Here is a 25,536-nt window from a genome sequence, read left to right as displayed (position 1 = left end):
TTGTCCTCAAACATCTGATTCTGGCACATCCACCTTCCTCCGCACAACTCTATCTATAGCCCACGCCTCGCAACCATATAACATTGTTGGAACCACTATTCCTTCAAACATACCCATTTTTGCTTTCCGAGATAATGTTCTCGACTTCCACACATTCTTCACCCCCACCCTATGATTCACTTCCGCTTCCATGGTTCCTTCCACTGCCAAATCCACTCCCAGATATATTAAACACTTCACTTCCTCCAGTTTTTCTCCATTCAAACTTACCTCCCAATTGACTTGTCCCTCAACCCTACTGTACCTAATAACCTTGCTCTTATTCACATTTACTCTCAGCTTTCTTCTTTCACACACTTTACCAAACTCAGTCACCAGCTTCTGCAGTTTCTCACATGAATCAGCCACCAGCGCTGTATCACCAGCGAACAACAATTGACTCGCTTATGGATGAGAGAGCTTGGGAAGTGAGTCAGTTGTTGTTTGCTAATGATAGTGTTGGTGGGTGATTCTTGTGAGAAACAGCAGAGGCTGGTGACTGAGTTTGGTAAAGTGTGTGAAAGAAGAGAACTGAGGGTAAATGTGAATAAGAGCAAGGTCATTGGGTACAGTAGGGTTGAGGGCCAAATCAATTGGGAGGTAAGTTTGAATGGAGAAAAACTGGAGGAAGTGAAGAATTTTGGATATCTGGGAGTGGATTTGGCAGCGGATGGAACCATGGAAGCGGAAGTGAATCATAGGGTGGGGGAGGGGGCAAAAGTTCTGAGAGCATTGAAGAATGTGTGGAAGTCGAGAACATTATCTCGGAAAGCAAAAATGGGTATATTTGAAGGAATAGTGATTACAACGATGTTATATGGTTGCAAGGCGTGGGCTATAGATAGAGTTTTGCAGAGGAGGTGGATGTGCTGGAAATGAGATGTTTGAGGAAATATGTGATGTGAGGTGGTTTGATCGAGTAAGTAATAATAGGGTGAGAGAGATGTGTAGTAATAAAAAGAGTGTGGTTGAGAGAGCAGAAGAGGGTGTTTTGAAGTGGTTTGGTCACATGGAGAGAATGAATGGGGAAAGATTGACCAAGGGGATATATGTGTTACGGGTGGAGGGAACGAGGAGAAGTGGGAGACCAGATTGGAGGTGGAAAGATGGAGTGAAAGAGATTTTGAGTGACCGGGGCTTGAACATGCAGGGGGATGAAAGGCGTGCAAGGAATAGAGTGAATTGGAACGATGTGGTGTGCTGGGGTCAACGTGCTGTTGGTGTATTGAACCAGGGCATGTGAAGCGTCTGGAGTGAACCATAGAAGCTTCTGTGGGGCCTGGATGTGGAAAGGGAGCTATGGTTTCAGTGCATTATACATGATGACAGCTGGAGACTGAGTATCAATGAATGTGGCTTTGTTGTCATTTCCTAGCGCTACGTCGCACATATACATATGGAGGGGGTTGTTATTTAATGTGTGGCAGGGTGGCGATGGGAATGAATAAAGGCAGACAGTATAAATTATGTACATGCGTATATATTTATATGTCTATGTGTGTATATACATGTATACGTTGAGATGTATTGGTATGTATATTTACGTGTGTGGACATGTATGTATATACATGTTTATGTGGGTGGGTTAGGCCATTCTTTTGTCTGTTTCCTTGCACTACCTCGCTAATGCGGGAGACAGCGACAAAATAATATAAATGATAATAAACAAATAATATATTTATAATATATGTATATATACTTCTGTACACAGATATATACATAGGTCTGTTAAATGTGTTTGAACATAAAATGGCAGATATAGGGTGTTTTGGCTGAGATGGTGTGCAAAGTGAGAGGGTTCGGGAGAAGGATTTGGTAAACAGAAAAGAGGTGGTAAAAGCTTTGCGGAAGATGAAAGCCGGCTAGGCAGTGGGTTTGGATGGTATTGCAGTGGAATTTATTAAAAAAAGGGGGTGACTGTATTGTTGACTGGTTGGTAAGGTTATTTGATGTATTTATGACTCATGGTGAGGTGCCTGAGGACTGGCGGAATGCTTGCATAGTGCCATTGTACAAAGGCAAAGGGGATAAGAGTGAGTGCTCAAATTACAGAGGTATAAGTTTGTTGAGTATTGCTGGGAAATTATATGGGAGGGTATTGATTGAGAGGGTGAGGGAATGCACAAAGCATCAGATTGGGGAAGAGCAGTGTGGTTTCAGAAGTGGTAGAGGATGTGTGGATCAGGTGTTTCCTTTGAAAAATGTATGTGAGAAATACTTAGAAAAGCAAATGGATTTGTATGTAGCATTTATGGATCTGGAGAAGGCATATGATAGAGTTGATAGAGATGCTCTGTGGAAGGTATTAAGAATATGGAAGGTAAGTTGTTAGAAGCAGTGAAAAGTTTTTATCAAGGATGTAAGGCATGTGTACATGTAGGAAGAGAGGGAAGTGATTGGTTCTCAGTGAATGTAGGTTTGCGGCAGGGTTGTGTGATGTCTCCATGGTTGTTTAATTTGTTTGTTTGTTACAGAGGTGAATGCAAGAATTTGGAAAGAGGGGTAAGTATGTAGTCTGTTGTGAATGAGAAGGCTTGGGAAGTGAGTCAGTTGTTGTTTGCTGATGATATAGTGCTGGTGGCTGATTCGTGTGGGAAACTGCAGAAGCTGGTGACTGAGTTTGGTAAAGTGTGTGAAAGAAGAAAGGTGAGAGTAAATGTGAATAAGAGCAAGGTTATTAGGTACAGTAGGGTTGAGGGGCAAGTCAATTGGGAGGTAAGTTTGAATGGAGAAAAACTGGAGGAAGTGAAGTGGTTTAGAAATCTGGGAGTGGATTTGGCAGCGAATGGAACCATGGAAGCGGAAATGAATCACAGGGTGGGGGAGGGGGCAAAAGTTCTGAAAGCATTGAAAAATGTGTCAAACACGAGAACATTATCTCAGAAAGCAAAAATGGGTATGTTTGAAGGAATAGTGGTTCCAACAATCTTATATGATTGCGAGGCGTGGGCTATCGATAGAGTTGTGCAGAGGAGGGTGGATATGTTGGAAATGAGATGTTTGAGGACAATATGTGGTGTGAGGTAGTTTGATCGAGTAAGTAATGAAAGGGTAAGAGAGGCGTGTAGTAATAAAAAGAGTGTGGTTGAGAGAGCAGAATGGCTTGTTTTGAAATAATTTGGTCACATGGAGAGAATGAGTGAGGAAAGATTGATAGAGAGGATATATGTGTCAGAGATGGAGGGAACGAGGAGATGTGGGAGACCAAATTGGAGGTGGAAAGATAGAGTGAAAAAGATTTTGAGTGATTGGGGCCTGAACATGCGGGAAGGTGAAAGGTGTGCAAGGAATAGAGTGAATTGGAATGATGTGGTATGCTGGGGTCGACGTGCTGTCAATGGAGTGGGGAGGGGGATGGTATTCCATGTGTGGCGAGGTGGTGATGGGAATGAATAAAGGCAGATGGTGTGAATTGTGTGCATGGGTATATATGTATGTGTCTGTGTGTGTATATATATGTGTACATTGAGATGTATAGGTATGTATATTTGCGTGTGTGGACGTGTATGTATATACATGTGTATGGAGGTGGGTTGGGCCATTTCTTTCATCTGTTTCCTTGCACTACCTCGCAAACGCGGGAGACAGCGACAAAGCAAAATAAAAAATAATATAGATATAATATATATATATATATTTACCTATTTATTTTGCTTTGTCGCTGTCTCCCGCGTTTGCGAGGTAGCACAAGGAAACAGACGAAAGAAATGGCCCAACCCACCCCCATACACATGTATATACATACACGTCCACACACGCAAATATACTTACCTATACATCTCAATGTACACATATATATACACACACAGACGCATACATATACACCCATGCACACAATTCACACTGTCTGCATTTATTCATTCCCATCGCCACCTCGCCACACATGGAATACCATCCCCCTCCCCCCTCATGTATGCGAGGTAGCGCTAGGAAAAGACAACAAAGGCCCCATTCGTTCGCACTCAGTCTCTAGCTGTCATATAATAATGCACCCAAACCACAGCTCCCTTTCCACATCTAGGCCCCACAGAACTTTCCATGGTTTGCCTCAGACGCTTCACATCCCCTGGTTCAATCCATTGACAGCACGTCGACCCCAGTATACCACATCGTTCCAATTCACTCTATTCCTTGCACGCCTTTCACCCTCCTGCATGTTCAGGCCCCAATCACTCAAAATATTTTTCACTCCATCTTTCCACCTCCATTTTGGTCTCCCACTTCTCCTTGTTCCCTCCACCTCTGACACATATATCCTCTTGATCAATCTTTCCTCACTCATTCTCTCCATGTGACCAAACCATTTCAAAACACCCTCTTCTGCTCTCTCAACCACACTCTTTTTATTTCCACACATCTCTCTCACCCTTACATTACTTACTCGATCAAACCACCTCACACCACATATTGTCCTCAAACATCTCATTTCCAGCACATCCACCCTCCTGTGCACAACTCTATCCATAGCCCATGCCTTGTAACCATACAACATTGTTGGAACCACTATTCCTTCAAACATACCCATTTTTGCTTTCCGAGATAATGTTCTCGACTTCCAAACATTCTTCAAGGCTCCCAGAATTTTTGCCCCCTCCCCCACCCTATGATTCACTTCCACTGCCAGATCCACTCCCAGATATCTAAAACACTTTACTTCCTCCAGTTTTTCTCCATTCAAACTTACCTCCCAATTGACTTGACCCTCAACCCTACTGTACCTAATAACCTTGCTCTTTTTCACATTTACTCTCAACTTTCTTCTTTCACGCACTTTACCAAACTCAGTCACCAGCTTCTGCAGTTTCTCACATGAATCAGCCACCAGTGCTGTATCATCAGCGAACAACAACTGACTCACTTCCTAAGCTCTCTCATCCACAACAGTCTGTATACTTTGCCCCACTTTCAAAACACTTGCATTCACCTCCCTAACAACCCCATCCATAAACAAATTATACAACCATGGAGACATCACTTACCCCTGCTGCAAACCTACATTCACTGAGAACCAATCACTTTCCTTTCTTCTTACTCGTAACATGCCTTACATCCTTGATAAAAACTTTTCACTGCTTCTAACAACTTGCCTCCCACACTATATATTCTTAATACCTTCCACAGAGCATCTCTATCAACTCTATATCATATGCCTTCTCCAGATCCATAAATGCTACATACAAATCCATTTGCTTTTCTAAGTATTTCTCACATACATTCTTCAAAGCAAACACCTGATCCACACATCCTGTACCACTTATGAAACCACACTGCTCTTCCCCAATCTGATGCTCTGCACATGCCTTTATCCTCTCAATCAATACCCTCCCATATAATTTCCCAGCAATACTCAACAAACTTATACCTCTGTAATTTGAGCACTCACTTTTATCGCCTTTGCCTTTGTACAATGGCACTATGCAAGCATTCCGCCAATCCTCATTCACCTCACCATGAGTCATACATACATTAAATAACTTTGCCAACCAGTCAACAATACAGTCACCCACTTTTTTAATAAAGTCCCCTGCAATACCATCCAAACCTGCTGCCTTGCCGGTTTTCATCTTCCGCAAAGCTTTTACTATCTCTTCTCTGTTTACCAAATCATTTTCCTTAACCCTCTCACTTTGCACACCACCTCGACCAAAACACCCTATATCTGCCACTCTATCCTCAAACACATTCAACAAACCTTTAAAATACTCACTCCATCTCCTCACATCACCACTACTTGTTATCACCTTCCCATTAGCCACCTTCACTGAAGTTCCCATTTGTTCCCTTGTGTTATGCAGTTCATTTACCTCCTTCCAAAACATCTTTTTATTCTCCCTAAAATCTAATGATACTCTCTCACTCCTACTCTCATTTGCCCTCTTTTTCACCTCTAGCACCTTTTTCTTGACCTCCTGCCTCTTCTTATATACATCTCCCAGTCATTTGCATTATTTCCCTGCAAAAATTGTCCAAATGCCTCTCTCTTCTCTTTCACTAATAATCTTACTTCTTCATCCCACCACTCACTGCCCTTTCTAATCTGCCCACCTCCCACACTTCTCATGCCACTAGCATCTTTTGCGCACGCTATCAGTACTCCCCTAAATACATCCCATTCCTCCCCCACTCCCCTTACTTCCTTTTTTCTCACCCCATTCCTCCCCCACTCCCCTTACTTCCTTTTTTCTCACCTTTTTCCATTCTGTACTGTCTCTCCTGGTACTTCCTCACACAACCTTCCCAAGCTCACTTACTCTCACCACTCTCTTCACCCCAACATTCTCTCATCTTTTCTGAAAACCTCTACAAATCACCTTCACCTCCACAAGATAATGATCAAACATACCTCAAGTTGCACCTCTCAACACATTTACATCCAAAAGTCTCTCTTTCTCGTGCCTATCAATTAGCATGTAATCCAGTAACGCTCTCTTGTCATTTCTCCTTCTTACATACATATACTTATGTATGTCTCTCTTTTTAAACCAGGTATTCCCAATCACCAGTCTTTTTTCAGCACAGTAATCTTTAAGCTTTCCACCATTTCCACTTACAACACTGAACACCCCATGTACACCAGTTATTCCCTCAACTGCCACATTACTCACCTTTGCATTCAAATCACCCATCACTATAACCCGGTCTCGTGCATTAAAACTACAAACACACTCACTCAGCTGCTCCCAAAACACTTGCCTCTCATGATATTTCTTCTCATGCCCAGGTGCATATGCACCAATAATTACCCATCTCTCTCCATCCACTTTCAGTTTTACCAATATCAGTTTAGAGTTTACTTTCTTACACTCTATCACATACTCCCAACACTCCTGTTTCAGGAGTAGTGCTACTCCTTCCCTTGCTCTTGTTCTCTCACTAACCCCTGACTTTACTCTCAAGACATTCCCAAACCACTCTTCTCCTTTACCCTTGAGCTTCGTTTCACTCAGAGTCAAAACATCCAGGTTTCTTTCCTCAAACATACTACCTATCCCTCCTTTTTCCTCATCTTGGTTACATCCACGCACTTTTAGACACCCCAATCTGAGCCTTCGAGGAGGATGAGCACTCCCCACGTGACTCCTTCTTCTGTTTCCCCTTTTAGAAAGTTAAAATACAAGGAGGGGAGGGTTTCCAGCCTCCCACTCCCGTCCCCTTTAGTTGCCTTCTACGACACGTGAGGAATGCGTGGGAAGTATTCTTTCTCCCCCATCCCCAGGGATAGGGGAGAAAGAATACTTCCCATTGCCAACCCGCAACACATGAAATGACACCCCCCTCCCCACGCATGTGTGCGAGGTAGCGATAGGAAAAGAAAACAAAGGCCAAATCCCTTCACACTCAGTCTCTAGCTGTCATGTATAATGCACCGAAACCACAGCTCCTTTTCCACATCCAGGCCATACAAAACTTTCCATGGTTTACCCCAGACACTTCACATGCTCTTGTTCAACCCATTGACAGCACGCCGACCCCGGTATACCATATCGTTCCAATTCTCTCTGTTCCTTGCACGCCTTTCACCCTCCTGCATGTTCAGACTCTGATCGCTCGATTAATAAAGGCAGGAAGTATGAATTATATATATGTGTATATATATATATATATGTCTGTGAGTGAGTAAGTGAGCTTGGGAAGGAGACCTGTGTGAAGAAGTATCAGGAGAGACTGTGTACAGAATGGAAAAAGGTGAGAACAATGGAAGTAAGGGGAGTGGGGGAGGAATGGGATGTATTTAGGGAATCAGTGATGGATTGCGCAAAAGATGCTTGTGGCATGAGAAGAGTGGGAGGTGGGCTGTTTAGAAAGGGTAGTGAGTGGTGGGATGAAGAAGTAAGAGTATTAGTGAAAGAGAAGAGAGAGGCATTTAGACGATTTTTGCAGGGAAAAAATGCAATTGAGTGGGAGAAGTATAAAAGAAAGAGACAGGAGGTCAAGAGAAAGTTGCAAGAGGTGAAAAAAAGGGCAAATGAGAGTTGGGGTGAGAGACTATCAGTAAATTTTAGGGAGAATAAAAAGATGTTCTGGAAGGAGGTAAATAGGGTGCGTAAGACAAGGGAGCAAATGGGAACTTCAGTGAAGGGCGTAAATGGGGAGGTGATAACAAGTAGTGGTGATGTGAGAAGGAGATGGAATGAGTATTTTGAAGGTTTGTTGAATGTGTCTGATGACAGAGTGGCAGATATAGGGTGTTTGGGTCGAGGTGGTGTGCAAAGTGAGAGGGTTAGGGAAAATGATTTGGTAAACAGAGAAGAGGTAGTAAAAGCTTTGCGGAAGATGAAAGCCGGCAAGGCAGCAGGTTTGGATGGTATTGCAGTGGAATTTATTAAAAAAGGGGGTGACTGTATGGTTGACTGGTTGGTAAGGTTATTTAATGTATGTATGACTCATGGTGAGGTGCCTGAGGATTGGCGGAATGCGTGCATAGTGCCATTGTACAAAGGCAAAGGGGATAAGAGTGAGTGCTCAAATTACAGAGGTATAAGTTTGTTGAGTATTCCTGGTAAATTATATGGGAGGGTATTGATTGAGAGGGTGAAGGCATGTACAGAGCATCAGATTGGGGAAGAGCAGTGTGGTTTCAGAAGTGGTAGAGGATGTGTGGATCAGGTGTTTGCTTTGAAGAATGTATGTGAGAAATACTTAGAAAAGCAAATGGATTTGTATGTAGCATTTATGGATCTGGAGAAGGCATATGATAGAGTTGATAGAGATGCTCTGTGGAAGGTATTAAGAATATATGGTGTGGGAGGCAAGTTGTTAGAAGCAGTGAAAAGTTTTTATCGAGGATGTAAGGCATGTGTACGTGTAGGAAGAGAGGAAAGTGATTGGTTCTCAGTGAATGTAGGTTTGCGGCAGGGGTGTGTGATGTCTCCATGGTTGTTTAATTTGTTTATGGATGGGGTTGTTAGGGAGGTAAATGCAAGAGTCTTGGAAAGAGGGGCAAGTATGAAGTCTGTTGGGGATGAGAGAGCTTGGGAAGTGAGTCAGTTGTTGTTCGCTGATGATACAGCGCTGGTGGCGGATTCATGTGAGAAACTGCAGAAGCTGGTGACGGAGTTTGGTAAAGTGTGTGGAAGAAGAAAGTTAAGAGTAAATGTGAATAAGAGCAAGGTTATTAGGTACAGTAGGGTTGAGGGTCAAGTCAATTGGGAGGTGAGTTTGAATGGTGAAAAACTGGAGGAAGTGAAGTGTTTTAGATATCTGGGAGTGGATCTGTCAGCGGATGGAACCATGGAAGCGGAAGTGGATCATAGGGTGGGGGAGGGGGCGAAAATTTTGGGAGCCTTGAAAAATGTGTGGAAGTCGAGAACATTATCCCGGAAAGCAAAAATGGGTATGTTTGAAGGAATAGTAGTTCCAACAATGTTGTATGGTTGCGAGGCGTGGGCTATGGATAGAGTTGTGCGCAGGAGGATGGATGTGCTGGAAATGAGATGTTTGAGGACAATGTGTGGTGTGAGGTGGTTTGATCGAGTAAGTAACGTAAGGGTAAGAGAGATGTGTGGAAATAAAAAGAGCGTGGTTGAGAGAGCAGAAGAGGGTGTTTTAAAATGGTTTGGGCACATGGAGAGAATGAGTGAGGAAAGATTGACCAAGAGGATATATGTGTCGGAGGTGGAGGGAACGAGGAGAAGAGGGAGACCAAATTGGAGGTGGAAAGATGGAGTGAAAAAGATTTTGTGTGATCGGGGCCTGAACATGCAGGAGGGTGAAAGGAGGGCAAGGAATAGAGTGAATTGGAGCGATGTGGTATACAGGGGTTGACGTGCTGTCAGTGGATTGAATCAAGGCATGTGAAGCGTCCGGGGTAAACCATGGAAAGCTGTGTAGGTATGTATATTTGTGTGTGTGGACGTGTGTATGTACATGTGTATGGGGGGGGTTGGGCCATTTCTTTCGTCTGTTTCCTTGCGCTACCTCGCAAACGCGGGAGACAGCGACAAAGTATAAAAAAAAAAAAAAAAAAAAAATGTCTGTGTTTGTATATATATGTATGCATTGAAATTTATGGGTATGTATATGTGTGTGTGTAGATGTATATGTATATACATGTGTATGTTGGTGGGTTGGGCCATTCTTTTGTCTGTTTCCTTGCACTACCTAGCTAACTTGGGAGACAGCGACAAAGTATAATAGAATATAATAAATGTGTATGTAATGTATATTCAGTAGTTATTTGATGGACACCTGTGCTGGAACCAGTACATTTTAGATTTCAAACAGATGGCTTATTTGTGTATGTCAATGTGCCAAAATTATGTAAACTCCTGTGCATACCAGCATTACTTTCCACAGTTATTTTAGATACTACTCATACAAAATATATATACACTATTTTGATAAACTACACACTCCCATGCACTTCTAGTTAGAAGTTTGAATGTTTACAGGTGCATGTAACAACTTGGGGAGCTGTGAATTGGGAATGAGTGAAAAACAAAAGCAAAAACATTTTTTACATTTGGTAGACTGGCAAATACTCTGGGAAAAATATACCTACCTTGTTGCCAGGCCAAGTTTCAGAACAGGGCAAATGGTTACTGTTACTTGTAAAGTGTAATACATTGTATGTTCCACTCTGTGCCCTTGTATAAACTTTTAAATGAAGAACAGAGTCAGGAAATTTTAATACAACAATATGGAAAGAAAAATATAGTTGGCCTGCTCCAATGCTTAATTAGTGTGTGGATGATCCATTTGCCTGCTCCCAGTAAGGGAGGAAGACCAAAAGATAATATTTCTTTCTTCCTGTTGAGATCATATTCCAAATGTACTCCTATTTCCTATACAGGCAGTTTTCATGGTACAGAACATGACTGTATTTAGAGGTATTACACTTTTCACACTAACATTTACTGTGAGGGAGATTGGTTTGCAAGTGTTGTTAGAATATTGAAGGATTTGTTTCTTCATACTGAACACTCTACTCGTATTCCATAATGATTCCCATTTCATACTTACTCATACTTCATGCACTAACACAGCATTTATGATGAATAACATCAGTATATATATTGAAATATATATCCATATAGATGTGAAGAAATCAAGTGGCAGGCATGTGTAAGAGGTTGGAAAGGTTGTTTTTTTGCTTTGGAAATATTGTACTTCTTTATATATCATCTGTTTCCAAAGTCCTCCACTAATTCAGGATTATATAAAAGAAGATTAGGCAAGGTTATGTAATATCCACAAGCGCTAGGTCACTGTGGAAAACTCCCATTCTGGCCTTTTTGAGAAATCCCTTCAGGATCTAAGTCAATTATCTTTTCACATTCTTCATATTATATCTTCTTCAGTATCATCACCATCTGACACATATCTTGAGTGCTCATCCTGATTACTTACTTCATCCAACAATCTGTATTTTTTGTTGGATCATTATATATGCTCAACCCTCATATTGATGGCTGTGTATTTATAAGAGTGATTTTCCTGCACCTTCTTAATGATGGAAGAAACCTCAGTAGGCCACTAATAGTATGATAAATCAGCTAGATATTTGGACAGAGGTGGGAATTGTTAGAACATCAGTTTTTAATGGCCCCTAGTCTTTAAAAGATCATCAGATTTTGTTTACCATATAAGGATAAGGATATGCAGTCATCAGGAAGTAATCATCGACTCTCAAAATGCAATACATTGAAATTGTTCAAAAAGATTACATATTTAAATCATAACCATTCCAGAACTTCTTTATAAGAAAATCGTACTGTTACCAAGATGTGTTTTGCAGAGGTTCCTTCAGCCCTAGACTGCACTACTTACAGTTGCAGAGAAATGTAAACTCCTTTGGAATGAGTAGTTCTTTGAATAGGCTATACTTCAATGGTACAGCCTTACCAAAGATGACTTTTTGTATCATAGTGTAACCTCAAGATGGTGGAGTCCAGTAACACCCTAGAAAACATATATATTTATTTATTTATTTTGCTTTGTTGCTGTCTCCTATGTTAGCAAGGTAGTGCAAGGAAACAGACGAAAGAATGGCCCAACCCTCCCTCATACATATGTGTATACATACACGTCCACACACGCAAATATACATACCTATACATCTCAACGTATACATATATATACACACACAGACATATACATATATACACATGTACATGATTCATACTGTCTGCCTTTATTCATTCCCATCGCCACCCTGCCACATATGAAATAAAAACCCCTTCCCCCTGCATGTGCGCGAGGTAGCGCTTGGAAAAAACAACAAAGGCCACATTCGTTCACACTCAGCCTCTAGCTGTCATGTAATAATGCACTGAAACCACAGCTCCCTTTCCACATCCAGGCCCCACAGAACTTTCCATGGTTTACCCCAGACGCTTCACATGCCCTGGTTCAATCCATTGACAGCATGTTGACCCCTGTATACTATATCGTTCCAATTCACTCTATTCCCTGCACGCCTTTCACCCTCCTGCATGTTGAGGCCCCGATCACTCAAAATCTTTTTCACATCTTTCCAACTCCAATTTGGTCTCCCACTTCTCCTCTTTCCCTCCACCTGTGACACATATATCCTCTTTGTCAATCTTTCCTCACTCATTCTCTCCATGTGACCAAACCATTTCAAAACACCCTCTTCTGCTCTCTCAACCACCCTCTTTTTATTACCTTACATCTCTCTTACCCTCTCATTACTTACTCGATCAAACCATCTCACACCACATACTGTCCTCAAACATCTCATTTCCAGCACATCTACCCTCCTCCGCACAACTCTATCCATAGTCCAAGCCTCGCAACCATATAGCGTTGTTGGAACCAGTGTTCCTTCACACATACCCATTTTTGCTTTCCGAGATAATGTTCTCAACTTCCACACATTCTTCAACTCTCCCAGAACTTTTGCCCCTTCCCCTACCCTATGATTCACTTCTGCTTCAATGGTTCCATCCACTGCCAAATCCACTCCCAGATAGCTAAAACACTTCACTTCCTCCAGTTTTTCTCCAGTCAAACTTACCTCCCAATTGACTTGTCCCTCAACCCCACTGTACCTAACAACCTTGCTCTTATTCACATTTACTCTCACCTTTCTTCTTTCACACACTTTACTAATACCAAACTCAGTCACCAGCTTCTGCAGTTACTTACACAAATCAGCCATCAGCACTGTATCATCAGTGAACAACAACTGACTCACTTCCCAAGCTCTCTCATCCACAACTGATTGCATACTTGCCCCTCTTTCCAAAACTCTTGCATTCACCTCCCTAACAACTCCATCCATAAACAAATTAAACAACCATGGAGACATCACACACCCCTGCCGCAAACCAACATTCAGTGAGAACCAATTACTTTCCTCTCTTCCTACACGTACACTTCCCTTACATCCTCGATAAAAACTTTTCACTGCTTCTAACAACTTGCCCCCCACACCATATATTCTTAATACCTTCCACAGAGCATCTCTATCAACTCTATCATATGCCTTCTCTAAATCCATAAATACTACATACAAATCCATTTGCTTTTCTAAGTATTTCTTACATCAAGGATCTTGATGCAAGGTGCATGGATATGATAATGTTTTGCATTATGGACTCATGAGTGTTGAGAAACACTTGATAGGCCATTTGAAATTTTGCTCAAAACTCAAATGAAAAAGGGATTAGTGCCAAGGGAGTGGAAAAGAGTAAGTCGTGTTTGTCTTGATGGAAAGAGATGGAGAAATTACATTCAACAACAGGCTAGTTTTTCTGACTGCTAAACTTTATAGAATGCTTAAGATTATTAAACTATGGGCTAGTATTTCCGATTGGTGTGGTGTATAAGATATTTGAAAAGATAATCGGAAAGCAGGTGAATGGTTACTTGCAAAGGCGCAACTACCTAAGTGAGAGGTAGTGTGAGTTTAGATCTGAGGAAAGAGGTAATGCATGATTCTTGTACTTATGATAACAGTGAGTTCAGGCTCAGATAAAAGAGAAAGGTGGATGGATTGTGGATACTTGGATTTCCACAAGGTACTTGATATTCTACCAACAAAAAGTTGACAAAACCTGGGTTTTTAAGTAGGGGATTGAAAAACATGTATGAAGGGTAACAAAGTTGCATGTCATGGGTACATTTTCTAAATAATTTGAGGTAATCATTGACATGCTGCAGGTCTTAGTTTTGGAACTATTTTTATTTGACATCTCTATAAATGATGATGTGACATGAGGACTGGAATCGTATTTGAATAACTATTATTCAAAATGCTAACATTATGAAATTAAGGAATGGCCACTATTACATCAATTTGAAAGAGGTTTAAACAAGCTCCAGAGTTGGTCAGATACAGAAATGATGAAGTTTAACCTTGTCTAATATGGAATAAGGAAGATGGGCTGTGCTGAAAGGAGGCCTGTATATGATTATTACGTGGCTAGAAACAAACTATACAGACCTCCATGTGAATGGGACTTTATTCATTATATTGCCTTCTGGAACATTGTTAAGGAGGAAATTTTTTTTATATTAAAGTTGCATTAAGTACATGGACAAAGAATTTTTTGGTAGACTATTTAGAGTACATATTAGACATGAATTAGAGTATGCATCTCAAGTTTGGTCACTTCACTTGAAGAAACATAGAGAGCTAAGAGAGAATATCTGGCAGAGGGCAGCAAATATGTTACCTGAAGCAAGGGAGCTGAGAGAGATTTAAGGCTATAATTTTCTCTACATTAGGAGAGAGAAGAGTGAGATGAGACATGATAACAGTCTCCAAGTTTGTGGATCAGACTAGCTTGTTAGAATTAATAGCTCATTGAAATCAGCAAGGAAAGAACAGTGATATTTACTGGCAAGAAACTGATTAAGAAACATGTTAGAAAAAGTGTGAAGTACATCTGTAGTGATAGAATGATGGATGGATGTAAGCAGCTTCGTGATGAGACTATGAATGCAAACACTATACAGAAATTTAAAGAGATGTTTGATAGTAAAGAAGTCTAATAGATGAGGACCCATGAACATAAGTGTAGAATTCCCTCCCCATACTGCACAATTAGGTGATTTCAAGTAACTAACTGTGCCCTATCAGCCCATCATAACCATGAGACTAAACAGAGATCTCATGTGTAAGAATGTACAGTGATGACTCTAGATACTTTTTGCATTCTTTAGAAATATATCTCTGTCATATATATTGTTCTCAAAGAAATTCCAGTATAGTAAATCTTGAGTTATGAAACATGATAATGAAATTTCAAAAAATTTTAAACTTATACAGTACAGAATTAAACACTGCACTGCTTCTTTTTTTTACTCCACTGCATAATTTTTTTTGTACAACTTAAATTTATGTATTCTTCCACAGCAAGAAGAAGAGCAGCAGCAAAAAGAAAAAAGCTCAAACACTTAGGGAAGAGTAAGAGTACAGATACTGAAGACGAGGAGAATGAGGCTGAGGATGAGGATGGTGAGCGGGACATGACATATTCTCTGAAACATTCTCATTTTTTTCAGTTTCTTTCTGTTACAGTATTCACTTCCTTTTTCTTTTACTGTGTTTTCAGTTTTCTCAAATTTTCCCATTTGCCTGTAATTCTTGTATTTAATTTTGTTCGTTTTGTGATGGAATATTTTATCTTAAACTCGTGTGTCATTTTAGTTATTTTTTCTTTTTCTCCATCTCCCAGTCAGTGTCTTGCATATTTTCATTTTAACTGAAAGCAGGGTGGTCCATGCATATATCTTCAACAGACATTTTCTTTGCTGACCACCTGTGCACATTTAAGACAATAGAAACTTAAAGAATAGAAACTAAAGAATTGTGCATGTTAGTTTGGTTATCACTTTAACAAAGTAGACATTAGTTGCTTTCTCTGAGAAATGAGAAGTTATGAAAATGAAAATTATTTTGATATACTTAAGACAGAAAATAAAGGTAGGAAAGCTGGGAAGACTTGGAAATGTAGAGGGAAATCAATGAAACAGACAAATGGAAAATTGCAGGCTTTGATGAATTTTATGGAGTTTTAGAGTTTGTGGCAGAGCAACAGTTGGTACAACAGTGTGATTTAGGAAGAGGATGTTTTATTTAGTATGCTAGGAAGATCATTTCTAAGAATGCCTACAAGGTCCACCCTTGGAGGACCCTGGATCCAAAATCTGACCAGAAGTTGAGAAATCAGCCAGACACACCCATTACATCAGTTGAATTTTGTGTCACTTTCCTCTCCTTCTAGTAACTGCTGAATTGGTTTGCCCTGTTGGTTCACCACAGTAGCTGTCATATAGCCAAGTTCACCACATCACAAGAGAGAAGTGGTTGCATGAAATGCATCTCGTGGATGATCATTTTAAAGATCCAAGGAAAACTTTTTCCCTTGTTAAAGCAGTTCATTTAGATCAAGGGAGGTCATGGCTAAGAATTCTTGCAAGGAAAAGGGATGCAACCAAACCAGTCTTTCAGGAGTTAAAGTATATTGGTCTTGTCCATGAGAGACCTCTTTCTCTACTTTGATTGGAGCAATTCATGATTATTTCAATTCTGTGTGACATGTCAAGCATGTAACTGGACTTCTCATTAGTAGGAAGTCTTGGATGTAATATGAAGTGGTTATCAAACTATCACAAGTGACTCATCACACATTTTAGGCTAGTTATGTACTATATGAATATAGCACAGGAGTAGGCCCTTAAAGCAACTGGTAGCATCATTGCCATGCCAGTTCTTAGGTCTGAGTCACTGAGGATAGATTGAACATGGAGCAGGTGGGATGGTAGAATGTGCCTGCAGGTTACTCATGTCAAAGTGCAGAGGCATGATTTGACAAAACTAGTTATATGTCAGTAGCAATATGTAATTTGTTAGGACTTTTTGAATCATTTATTAAGCTGATATTTTAATATGTTGATAGCCATCAACACTCTCTGTTTGAGTGGTGTTCTGGATTATGTCAGGAAGAGTGTCAAAGATGAGTTTGAAATATCATTTAAACCATTTGATAATGAATCTGCATAAATATTTATTATGGGTACAGTGGCTGTCTTGGTACAGCACAAAGGTTTTCCTTAAGAAGGCAGTAAATGTACTTACCTCATATCATGCGAAATGAGACCCAAAGGTTGACTTTTGTATATTGCATACAAGGCATAATGTTTTTCAAAACTAATACTTTAAGATGCTTATTATGCAAGAACAAAGAATTTTACTGATATCCTTGACAAGTGAGCTACCCATTATGCTTCTGCAAAGTGCAGCATCACGGTCACACAAGCTAATGTTCTTCTTGATAATGGAATATCTTATTGCATTCAGACAACAATTACTAAAAGGCTACAAATATTTGACCACAACAATTAGTAAAACATTGTGCTATTTGCTCAAAAGCATTTGCTACTAGTTTCTGTTTAGAAAAAATTCTGGATTAATTCTTTAGCGTGTGATAGCATACTAAGACATGCGATTGTATTGGAGCTCAGAATGCCCTCTAAGGTATGAATTAAGGCTAAAATGTTTAGTTTGTCATCTTTTTAAATGTTTTTTTTAGTTATTACTGAAGAAGAAACCATGTTCTGATATTTTTCTTTTTAGCAGCTGAGATGTCACAGACTACTCAGTGCCCAAATCATGGCTATCACACACACACACACACACACACACACACAAACACATACTCTCTCTCTCTTGTAATGTTTTATATATGATTACCCCAGGACCATTTTCTGTGAAAGTGTCCTGGGGTTACCAAGGATCCTTCTAAAGTCTCCTACACCGTAAGGCAGTGCTACTTCCTGCAGCAGGGAAATATAGACTCCTTTAGACTGAGAAGTTCTTTGAAGAGACTGCTCTAAATGATATAGCCTTGCCAAAGGTGACTTTTCATTCACCTTGTAGCCCTGAACAGGCAGATTCTGGTGACTCCTATATATATATATTTTGTTTTTCATACTTAATTGCTGTTTCTGGCATTTGATAGGTAGTACTAGGAACAGACAAAGAAAGGCTGCATTTGCTCACATCTATTCTCTATCTGTCATGTGCAATGCACCGAAATCACAACTCCTTAGCCACAACCAGGTCCTACAGACCTTTCCGTGGTTTGCCTACTTCTTGCCATTTCCTGTGTGAGTGAGGTAGGGCCAGGAGCAGATGAAGAAAGGTTGCACCTGCCCAAATTCATTCTTAAACTGTCATTTACAGTGCATCAAAACTAGACACACACACACACACACACATACATATTTTTTCCATACATTCTCAACATTTCCCACATTAGTGAGATAGCTTCAAGAACAGAGAACTGAGCTTTGAGGGAAAATCCTCACTTGGTGTCCTTCTCTGTTCCTTCTTTTGGAAAAGTATAAACTGGAGGGGAGGATTTCCAGCCCTTTGCTCCCACCCCTTTTAGTCATCCTCTATGGCACGGAGGGAATATATGGGAAGCATTCTTTCTCCCCTGTCACCAGGGATAACACACACACACACACACACTCATATCCTGCCCCAGGAGTCCTTTCTCTCTTTCTAAGGCTCTTGCAGTGCTCAGGAATGCGACCACATTCAGTAGTTGGGACTGTGGGGCATTAATTGCAGTTGTGTTATGTGTGCATATAGTGCAAGGGCAGTAGAGATGTAAGTGCTCAGTGTCTTCATTGTGCTAGTTGCATCATGGACATGGAAGATCTTTGGACAAGTTGAAATGATGTTTATAGTGTTGTAGTGGTGGTCGATATTCAGACCATAGAAAGGAAAGTGTGACTTGTGTTTGTCTGGGAATTTGGGTGTCATCGTAAGTGACAAAGTATGATCCGTAGAATGTAATAAGGTAATGCTTTTGGTCCATGTAATGAGCTATATGATTTTGAGAACATTTGCTATAAGAGACAGAAAAATATGGCTGATGAAAATGTTTAATGTATACATAAAGCAAAATTGAATTTGTCTGTCGTATGGTTACCAATGAAACATGTACAAATTAGAGAGAATTCAGAAGCACAGCACAAGCAGTACTAAGGAATGGAACATTTGAACTACCATGAAAAGTTGAAAGAACTGTAACTTTGTAACTGAGAAAGAAGAGAAAGATATAAGATTTTCTACATGTGACAACAAATTAAAGGTATAAAAACAAATATATTGAAGCTGAAAGCCTCTCAATAAAGAAGGTATAAAGTTTTGAAATCTTAAAGAATACCATGGAATATACCAAAAATAAGGTAAACAGAAATGTATGATTGCCTAGCAAGGAAGCTGGGATGACCATTCTACATACCACTTGGAGAAATAAAAAAAATGCCATGAACAACTACAGAAACATTTAAGAGAAGACAGAATCTGATTGAAATCAGTGTTGGGTGTATCGCGGATGGGTAATTATGTAATTATTCAATGAGCAAGATGTGTGTGGTGTAACGGTTAGCGTTCCTGACTGTGACGCATTCATGGGCTACCCAGGGTTGAGCACATAGATTCAAATCCTGGTTGCAGCAGTTGGTACATAGTCAACCCAGCTGTTCCTCCATCCCTAGGATATGGTCGATAGAATGGGCCCTCGGTTCAGCGACAGCAATACTATAAACAATATCTTAATCAGGAACTCATCAGAAAGTTCAGCAGGATGCACCAATAGAGTGCCGTGTAGAAATTGTGATGAGTTTTATGTTGGGCAGGCTGTTAAGGAAATTTTAGTTAAACTTTAGCAACATAAGTATAGTATAAGAACAGGGTAATAATCAAATGCCATGTTTAGTTATGTTGAAAATTATGATCATTGTATTGATTGGAGTAATACCATCTCAGTTATTAACTCAAACTCAAGTACCAAATATCATTGAGTCGTCTATTACTAAATACACAGAGAATTGTAACATACAATATTAGTGAAGGTCTAGACAAATTGGATAGCTTTATTGTTGATGAAATTTGTAAACAGTTCCCCTTCTTGTCCACATAATAAGTTTATGATACAATTGTTGCCAGACTTGAATGCACCTGACCTACATTCCGGTAGTCACTTGTTTAACAAATGGTGTCCTAGGTACATCTCTTCGTTGTATATTAATGTAGTGTTATATTTCTTTCTTGTATCTCCCCTAATGATGTGAATATTACATGAAAGTGCACTTAGGAACTTATCATGTTGCACTTCCCCATGGACTCATAGGACTCAAGTGAGAAACTACAGAAGTTGGTGACTGAGTTTGGAAAAGCATGTGAAAGGAGAAAGTTGAGAGCAAATGTGAATAAGAGCAAGGTTATCAGGTTCAGTAGGGTTGAGGGACAAGTTAACTGGGATGTAAGTTTGAATGGAAAAAAACTGAAGTGTTTTAGTTATCTGGGAGTGGACTTAGCATCAAGTGAAACCGTGGAAGCAGAAGTGAATCACAGGGTGGGGGAGGGGGCGAAGGTTCTGGGAGTGATGAAGAATGTGTGGAAGGAGAGAATGTTATCTCGGTGAACAAAAATGGGTATGTTTGAAGGAATAGTAGTTCCAACAATTTTATACGGTTGTGAGGCATGGGTTATAGATAGGGTTGTACGGAGGAGGGTGGATGTATTGGAAATGAGATGTTTAAGGACAATATGTGGTGTGAGGTGGTTTGATTGAGTAAGTAATGAAAAGGTAAGAGAAATGTGTGGAAATGAAATGAGTGTAGTTGAGAGAGCAGAAGAGGGTGTGATGAAATGGTTTGGACATATGGAGAGAATGAGGAAAGATTGAGAAAGAGAATATATGTGTCAGAGGTGAAGGGAACAAGGAGAAATAGGAGACCAAAATTGGAGGTGGAAGGATGGAGTGAGAAAGATTTTGGAAAGGTCTGTGGGGCATGGATGTGGATAGGGAGCTGTGGTTATTGCATATATATATATGTTGGTGATTGTATGTATAAGTTGGAATGATGTTTTTTAAGAGTGACATTACTATCAACATGGTATTGTTCTGTGAGAAAGAGATAGTTGAAGGTTTAGTAATATTTGAAAAGAATGATAGTTCACAGAGGAAGATTCCAGGTTGTGGAAAACATTAGGTGAATAGTAGAAAATGAAAAAAAAGAAAAATGATCAAGAGTAAAATAGGAGAGGATGTGAAAACTTTAAGAAGAAATAAGAAATAAATGACAAAGAACTAACAGAATCTCTTAAGAGGAGAACAGGTTTAATGAAGAGAAATGGAGCAAAAGCATACAAAGAAAAAAATGAAACATCTGAGACTGGACCTTTTAAAGAAAGAGAAAAGAAGAAAATAGCTGCTTCTTAATTTGGATACTACAAACTGTAATGGATGATACATCCAGTGTGGTATATAACCCCTGCTGAAAAGGTGCACTCTGCATGTATATATCACATATTCCAGCCTCTTCAGCTTCCAAGAGAAAAATGAGATGTAGTTCCTGCTTCTCAGTTTACTTCTACTAAAGGTGGAGTGAGAATGAGGGAGGCTTATGGGTTATGGGTCACAGCAGGAATGCATAGGATGACATTTTGAGAGACCCAAGTGCAGCATATGAAATACAGTTATAATCATTGGGACCTTATACGTTATATATACATATCTCCGTCTGTGATGCCTGTTCCAATTGGAACTCCCTCAAAGGGGTGGCCATGGCAACAGTTTCCATAACTACAGAACTCTAGTGCCACTTCTTAGCCTGCAGTGCCTCTCCCTTAACAGGCCATTGGCAAAGGGCAAGTCTAGCGCAGTGTTTGCAGAGGTTCCTACCTAATGCTCCTGATGACTTCTATCTAATGCTCCTACCCACTACTTCTATCTAATGTTTCTATCTAATGCTCCTGGCTAAATGATCCTACAAGCTATTTCTATCTAATGCTCTTTTGTATTGCCTGCTTATCGTAAAAGGTGACTAAAAGGGGAGGGAAGAGGTAGCTGGAAACCCTCCCCTTCAGTTTTAAATTTTCCAAGGAAGGGACAGAGAAGGGGGCCAAGTATGGATTTTACCTTTTAGGCTCAGTCCTCTGTTCTTAATGCTATCTCTAATATGGTAGATGGCGAATATATATGAAAAAAGAAAAGATTGGCAAGGAGGATATATGTGTCAGAGATGGAGGGAAGAAGGAGAAGCAGGAGACCAAATAGGAGGTGGAAGGATGGAGTGAAAAGGATTTTGAATGATGGGGGCCTGAACATCAGGAGGGTGAAAGGCATGTAAGGAATAGAGTGAATTGAAATGATGTGATATACCAGGGTAGATGCACTGTCAGTGGATTGAACCAGGGCATGTGAAGCATCTGGGGTAAACCATGGAAGGGTCAGTAGGGCCTGGATGTGGGAAGGGAGCTGTGGTTTGGGTGCATTACACATGACACCTAGAGACTGAGTGTGAATGAATGTAGCCTTATTTTTGTCTGTTATAAGTGCTGCCTCGCTGAAGGGGGAATGCTATTTTGTGTGTGGCGGGGTTGCTATGGGAATGGATGAAGGCAGCAAGTATGGATATGTACATGTGTATATATGTATATGTCTATGTATGTGTATATATATATATATATATATATATATATATATATATATATATATATATATATATATATATATAAAGTTTCAGAAGTGGTAGAGGATGTGTGGATCAGGTGTTTGCTTTGAAGAATGTATGTGAGAAATACTTAGAAAAGCAAATGGATTTGTATGTAGCATTTATGGATCTGGAGAAGGCATATGATAGAGTTGATAGAGATGCTCTGTGGAAGGTATTAAGAATATATGGTGTGGGAGGCAAGTTGTTAGAAGCAGTGAAAAGTTTTTATCGAGGATGTAAGGCATGTGTACGTGTAGGAAGAGAGGAAAGTGATTGGTTCTCAGTGAATGTAGGTTTGCGGCAGGGGTGTGTGATGTCTCCATGGTTGTTTAATTTGTTTATGGATGGGGTTGTTAGGGAGGTAAATGCAAGAGTCCTGGAAAGAGGGGCAAGTATGAAGTCTGTTGGGGATGAGAGAGCTTGGGAAGTGAGTCAGTTGTTGTTCGCTGATGATACAGCGCTGGTGGCTGATTCATGTGAGAAACTGCAGAAGCTGGTGACTGAGTTTGGTAAAGTGTGTGGAAGAAGAAAGTTAAGAGTAAATGTGAATAAGAGCAAGGTTATTAGGTACAGTAGGGTTGAGGGTCAAGTCAATTGGGAGGTGAGTTTGAATGGAGAAAAACTGGAGGAAGTGAAGTGTTTTAGATATCTGGGAGTGGATCTGTCAGCGGATGGAACCATGGAAGCGGAAGTGGATCATAGGGTGGGGGAGGGGGCGAAAATTTTGGGAGCCTTGAAAAATGTGTGGAAGTCGAGAACATTATCTCGGAAAGCAAAAATGGGTATGTTTGAAGGAATAGTGGTTCCAACAATGTTGTATGGTTGCGAGGCGTGGGCTATGGATAGAGTTGTGCGCAGGAGGATGGATGTGCTGGAAATGAGATGTTTGAGGACAATGTGTGGTGTGAGGTGGTTTGATCGAGTAAGTAACGTAAGGGTAAGAGAGATGTGTGGAAATAAAAAGAGCGTGGTTGAGAGAGCAGAAGAGGGTGTTTTGAAATGGTTTGGGCACATGGAGAGAATGAGTGAGGAAAGATTGACCAAGAGGATATATGTGTCGGAGGTGGAGGGAACGAGGAGAAGAGGGAGACCAAATTGGAGGTGGAAAGATGGAGTGAAAAAGATTTTGTGTGATCGGGGCCTGAACATGCAGGAGGGTGAAAGGAGGGCAAGGAATAGAGTGAATTGGAGCGATGTGGTATACAGGGGTTGACGTGCTGTCAGTGGATTGAATCAAGGCATGTGAAGCGTCTGGGGTAAACCATGGAAAGCTGTGTAGGTATGTATATTTGCGTGTGTGGACGTGTGTATGTACGTGTGTATGGGGGTTGGGCCATTTCTTTCGTCTGTTTCCTCGCGCTACCTCGCAAACGCGGGAGACAGCGACAAAGTATAAAAAAAAAAAAAAAAAAAAAAAAAAAAATATATATATATATATATATATATATATATATATATATATATATATATATATATATATATATATATACTATCCCTGGGGATAGGGGATTAAGAATACTTCCCACGTATTCCCTGCGTGTCGTAGAAGGCGACTAAAAGGGGAGGGAGCGGGGGGCTGGAAATCCTCCCCTCTCCTTTTTTTTTTTTTTTTTTTTTTTTTTTTTCAAAAGAAGGAACAGAGAGGGCCAGGTGAGGATATTCCAAAAAAGGCCCAATCCTCTGTTCTTAACGCTACCTCGCTATCGCGGGAAACGGCGAATAGTATGAAAAAAAAAAAAAAAAAAATATATATATATATATATATATATATATATATATATATATATAGAGAGAGAGAGAGAGAGAGAGAGAGTGGCAGATATAGGGTGTTTTGGTCGAGGTGGTGTGCAAAGTGAGAGGGTTAGGGAAAATGATTTGGTAAACAGAGAAGAGGTAGTGAAAGCTATGCGGAAGATGAAAGCCGGCAAGGCAGCAGGTTTGGATGGTATTGCAGTGGAATTTATTAAAAAAGGGGGTGACTGTATTGTGGACTGGTTGGTAAGGTTATTTAATGTATGTATGACTCATGGTGAGGTGCCTGAGGATTGGCGGAATGCGTGCATAGTGCCATTGTACAAAGGCAAAGGGGATAAGAGTGAGTGCTCAAATTACAGAGGTATAAGTTTGTTGAGTATTCCTGGTAAATTATATGGGAGGGTATTGATTGAGAGGGTGAAGGCATGTACAGAGCATCAGATCGGGGAAGAGCAGTGTGGTTTCAGAAGTGGTAGAGGATGTGTGGATCAGGTGTTTGCTTTGAAGAATGTATGTGAGAAATACTTAGAAAAGCAAATGGATTTGTATGTAGCATTTATGGATCTGGAGAAGGCATATGATAGAGTTGATAGAGATGCTCTGTGGAAGGTATTAAGAATATATGGTGTGGGAGGAAAGTTGTTAGAAGCAGTGAAAAGTTTTTATCGAGGATGTAAGGCATGTGTACGTGTAGGAAGAGAGGAAAGTGATTGGTTCTCAGTGAATGTAGGTTTGCGGCAGGGGTGTGTGATGTCTCCATGGTTGTTTAATTTGTTTATGGATGGGGTTGTTAGGGAGGTAAATGCAAGAGTTTTGGAAAGAGGGGCAAGTATGAAGTCTGTTGGGGATGAGAGAGCTTGGGAAGTGAGTCAGTTGTTGTTCGCTGATGATACAGCGCTGGTGGCTGATTCATGTGAGAAACTGCAGAAGCTGGTGACTGAGTTTGGTAAAGTGTGTGGAAGAAGAAAGTTAAGAGTAAATGTGAATAAGAGCAAGGTTATTAGGTACAGTAGGGTTGAGGGTCAAGTCAATTGGGAGGTGAGTTTGAATGGAGAAAAACTGGAGGAAGTGAAGTGTTTTAGATATCTGGGAGTGGATCTGGCAGCGGATGGAACCATGGAAGCTGAAGTGGATCATAGGGTGGGGGAGGGGGCGAAAATTCTGGGGGCCTTGAAGAATGTGTGGAAGTCGAGAACATTATCTCGGAAAGCAAAAATGGGTATGTTTGAAGGAATAGTGGTTCCAACAATG

At 40.4% G+C, this 25,536-nt stretch overlaps 1 protein-coding gene across 4 annotated transcripts in view; it reads left to right on the top strand.

Annotated features, from left to right (window-relative positions):
- Positions 1-25,536, top strand: part of cac (calcium voltage-gated channel subunit cacophony) — a 1,845,957-nt gene that overhangs the window by 558,384 nt on the left and 1,262,037 nt on the right. For all 4 annotated transcript variants that reach the window (XM_071696567.1, XM_071696568.1, XM_071696569.1 and 1 more), the window contains one exon: positions 15,365-15,466. In XM_071696567.1, the coding sequence (XP_071552668.1) occupies positions 15,365-15,466 (102 nt within the window). The remainder of the gene's footprint in view (positions 1-15,364; positions 15,467-25,536) is intronic.

Source organism: Panulirus ornatus, chromosome 59, assembly GCF_036320965.1.
Source record: "Panulirus ornatus isolate Po-2019 chromosome 59, ASM3632096v1, whole genome shotgun sequence".
In the NCBI taxonomy this organism is placed as follows: Eukaryota; Metazoa; Arthropoda; class Malacostraca; order Decapoda; family Palinuridae; genus Panulirus; species Panulirus ornatus.
The sequence above is the reverse complement of the archived record's forward strand: the minus strand, read 5'-3'. Positions and strand labels throughout refer to the sequence as shown.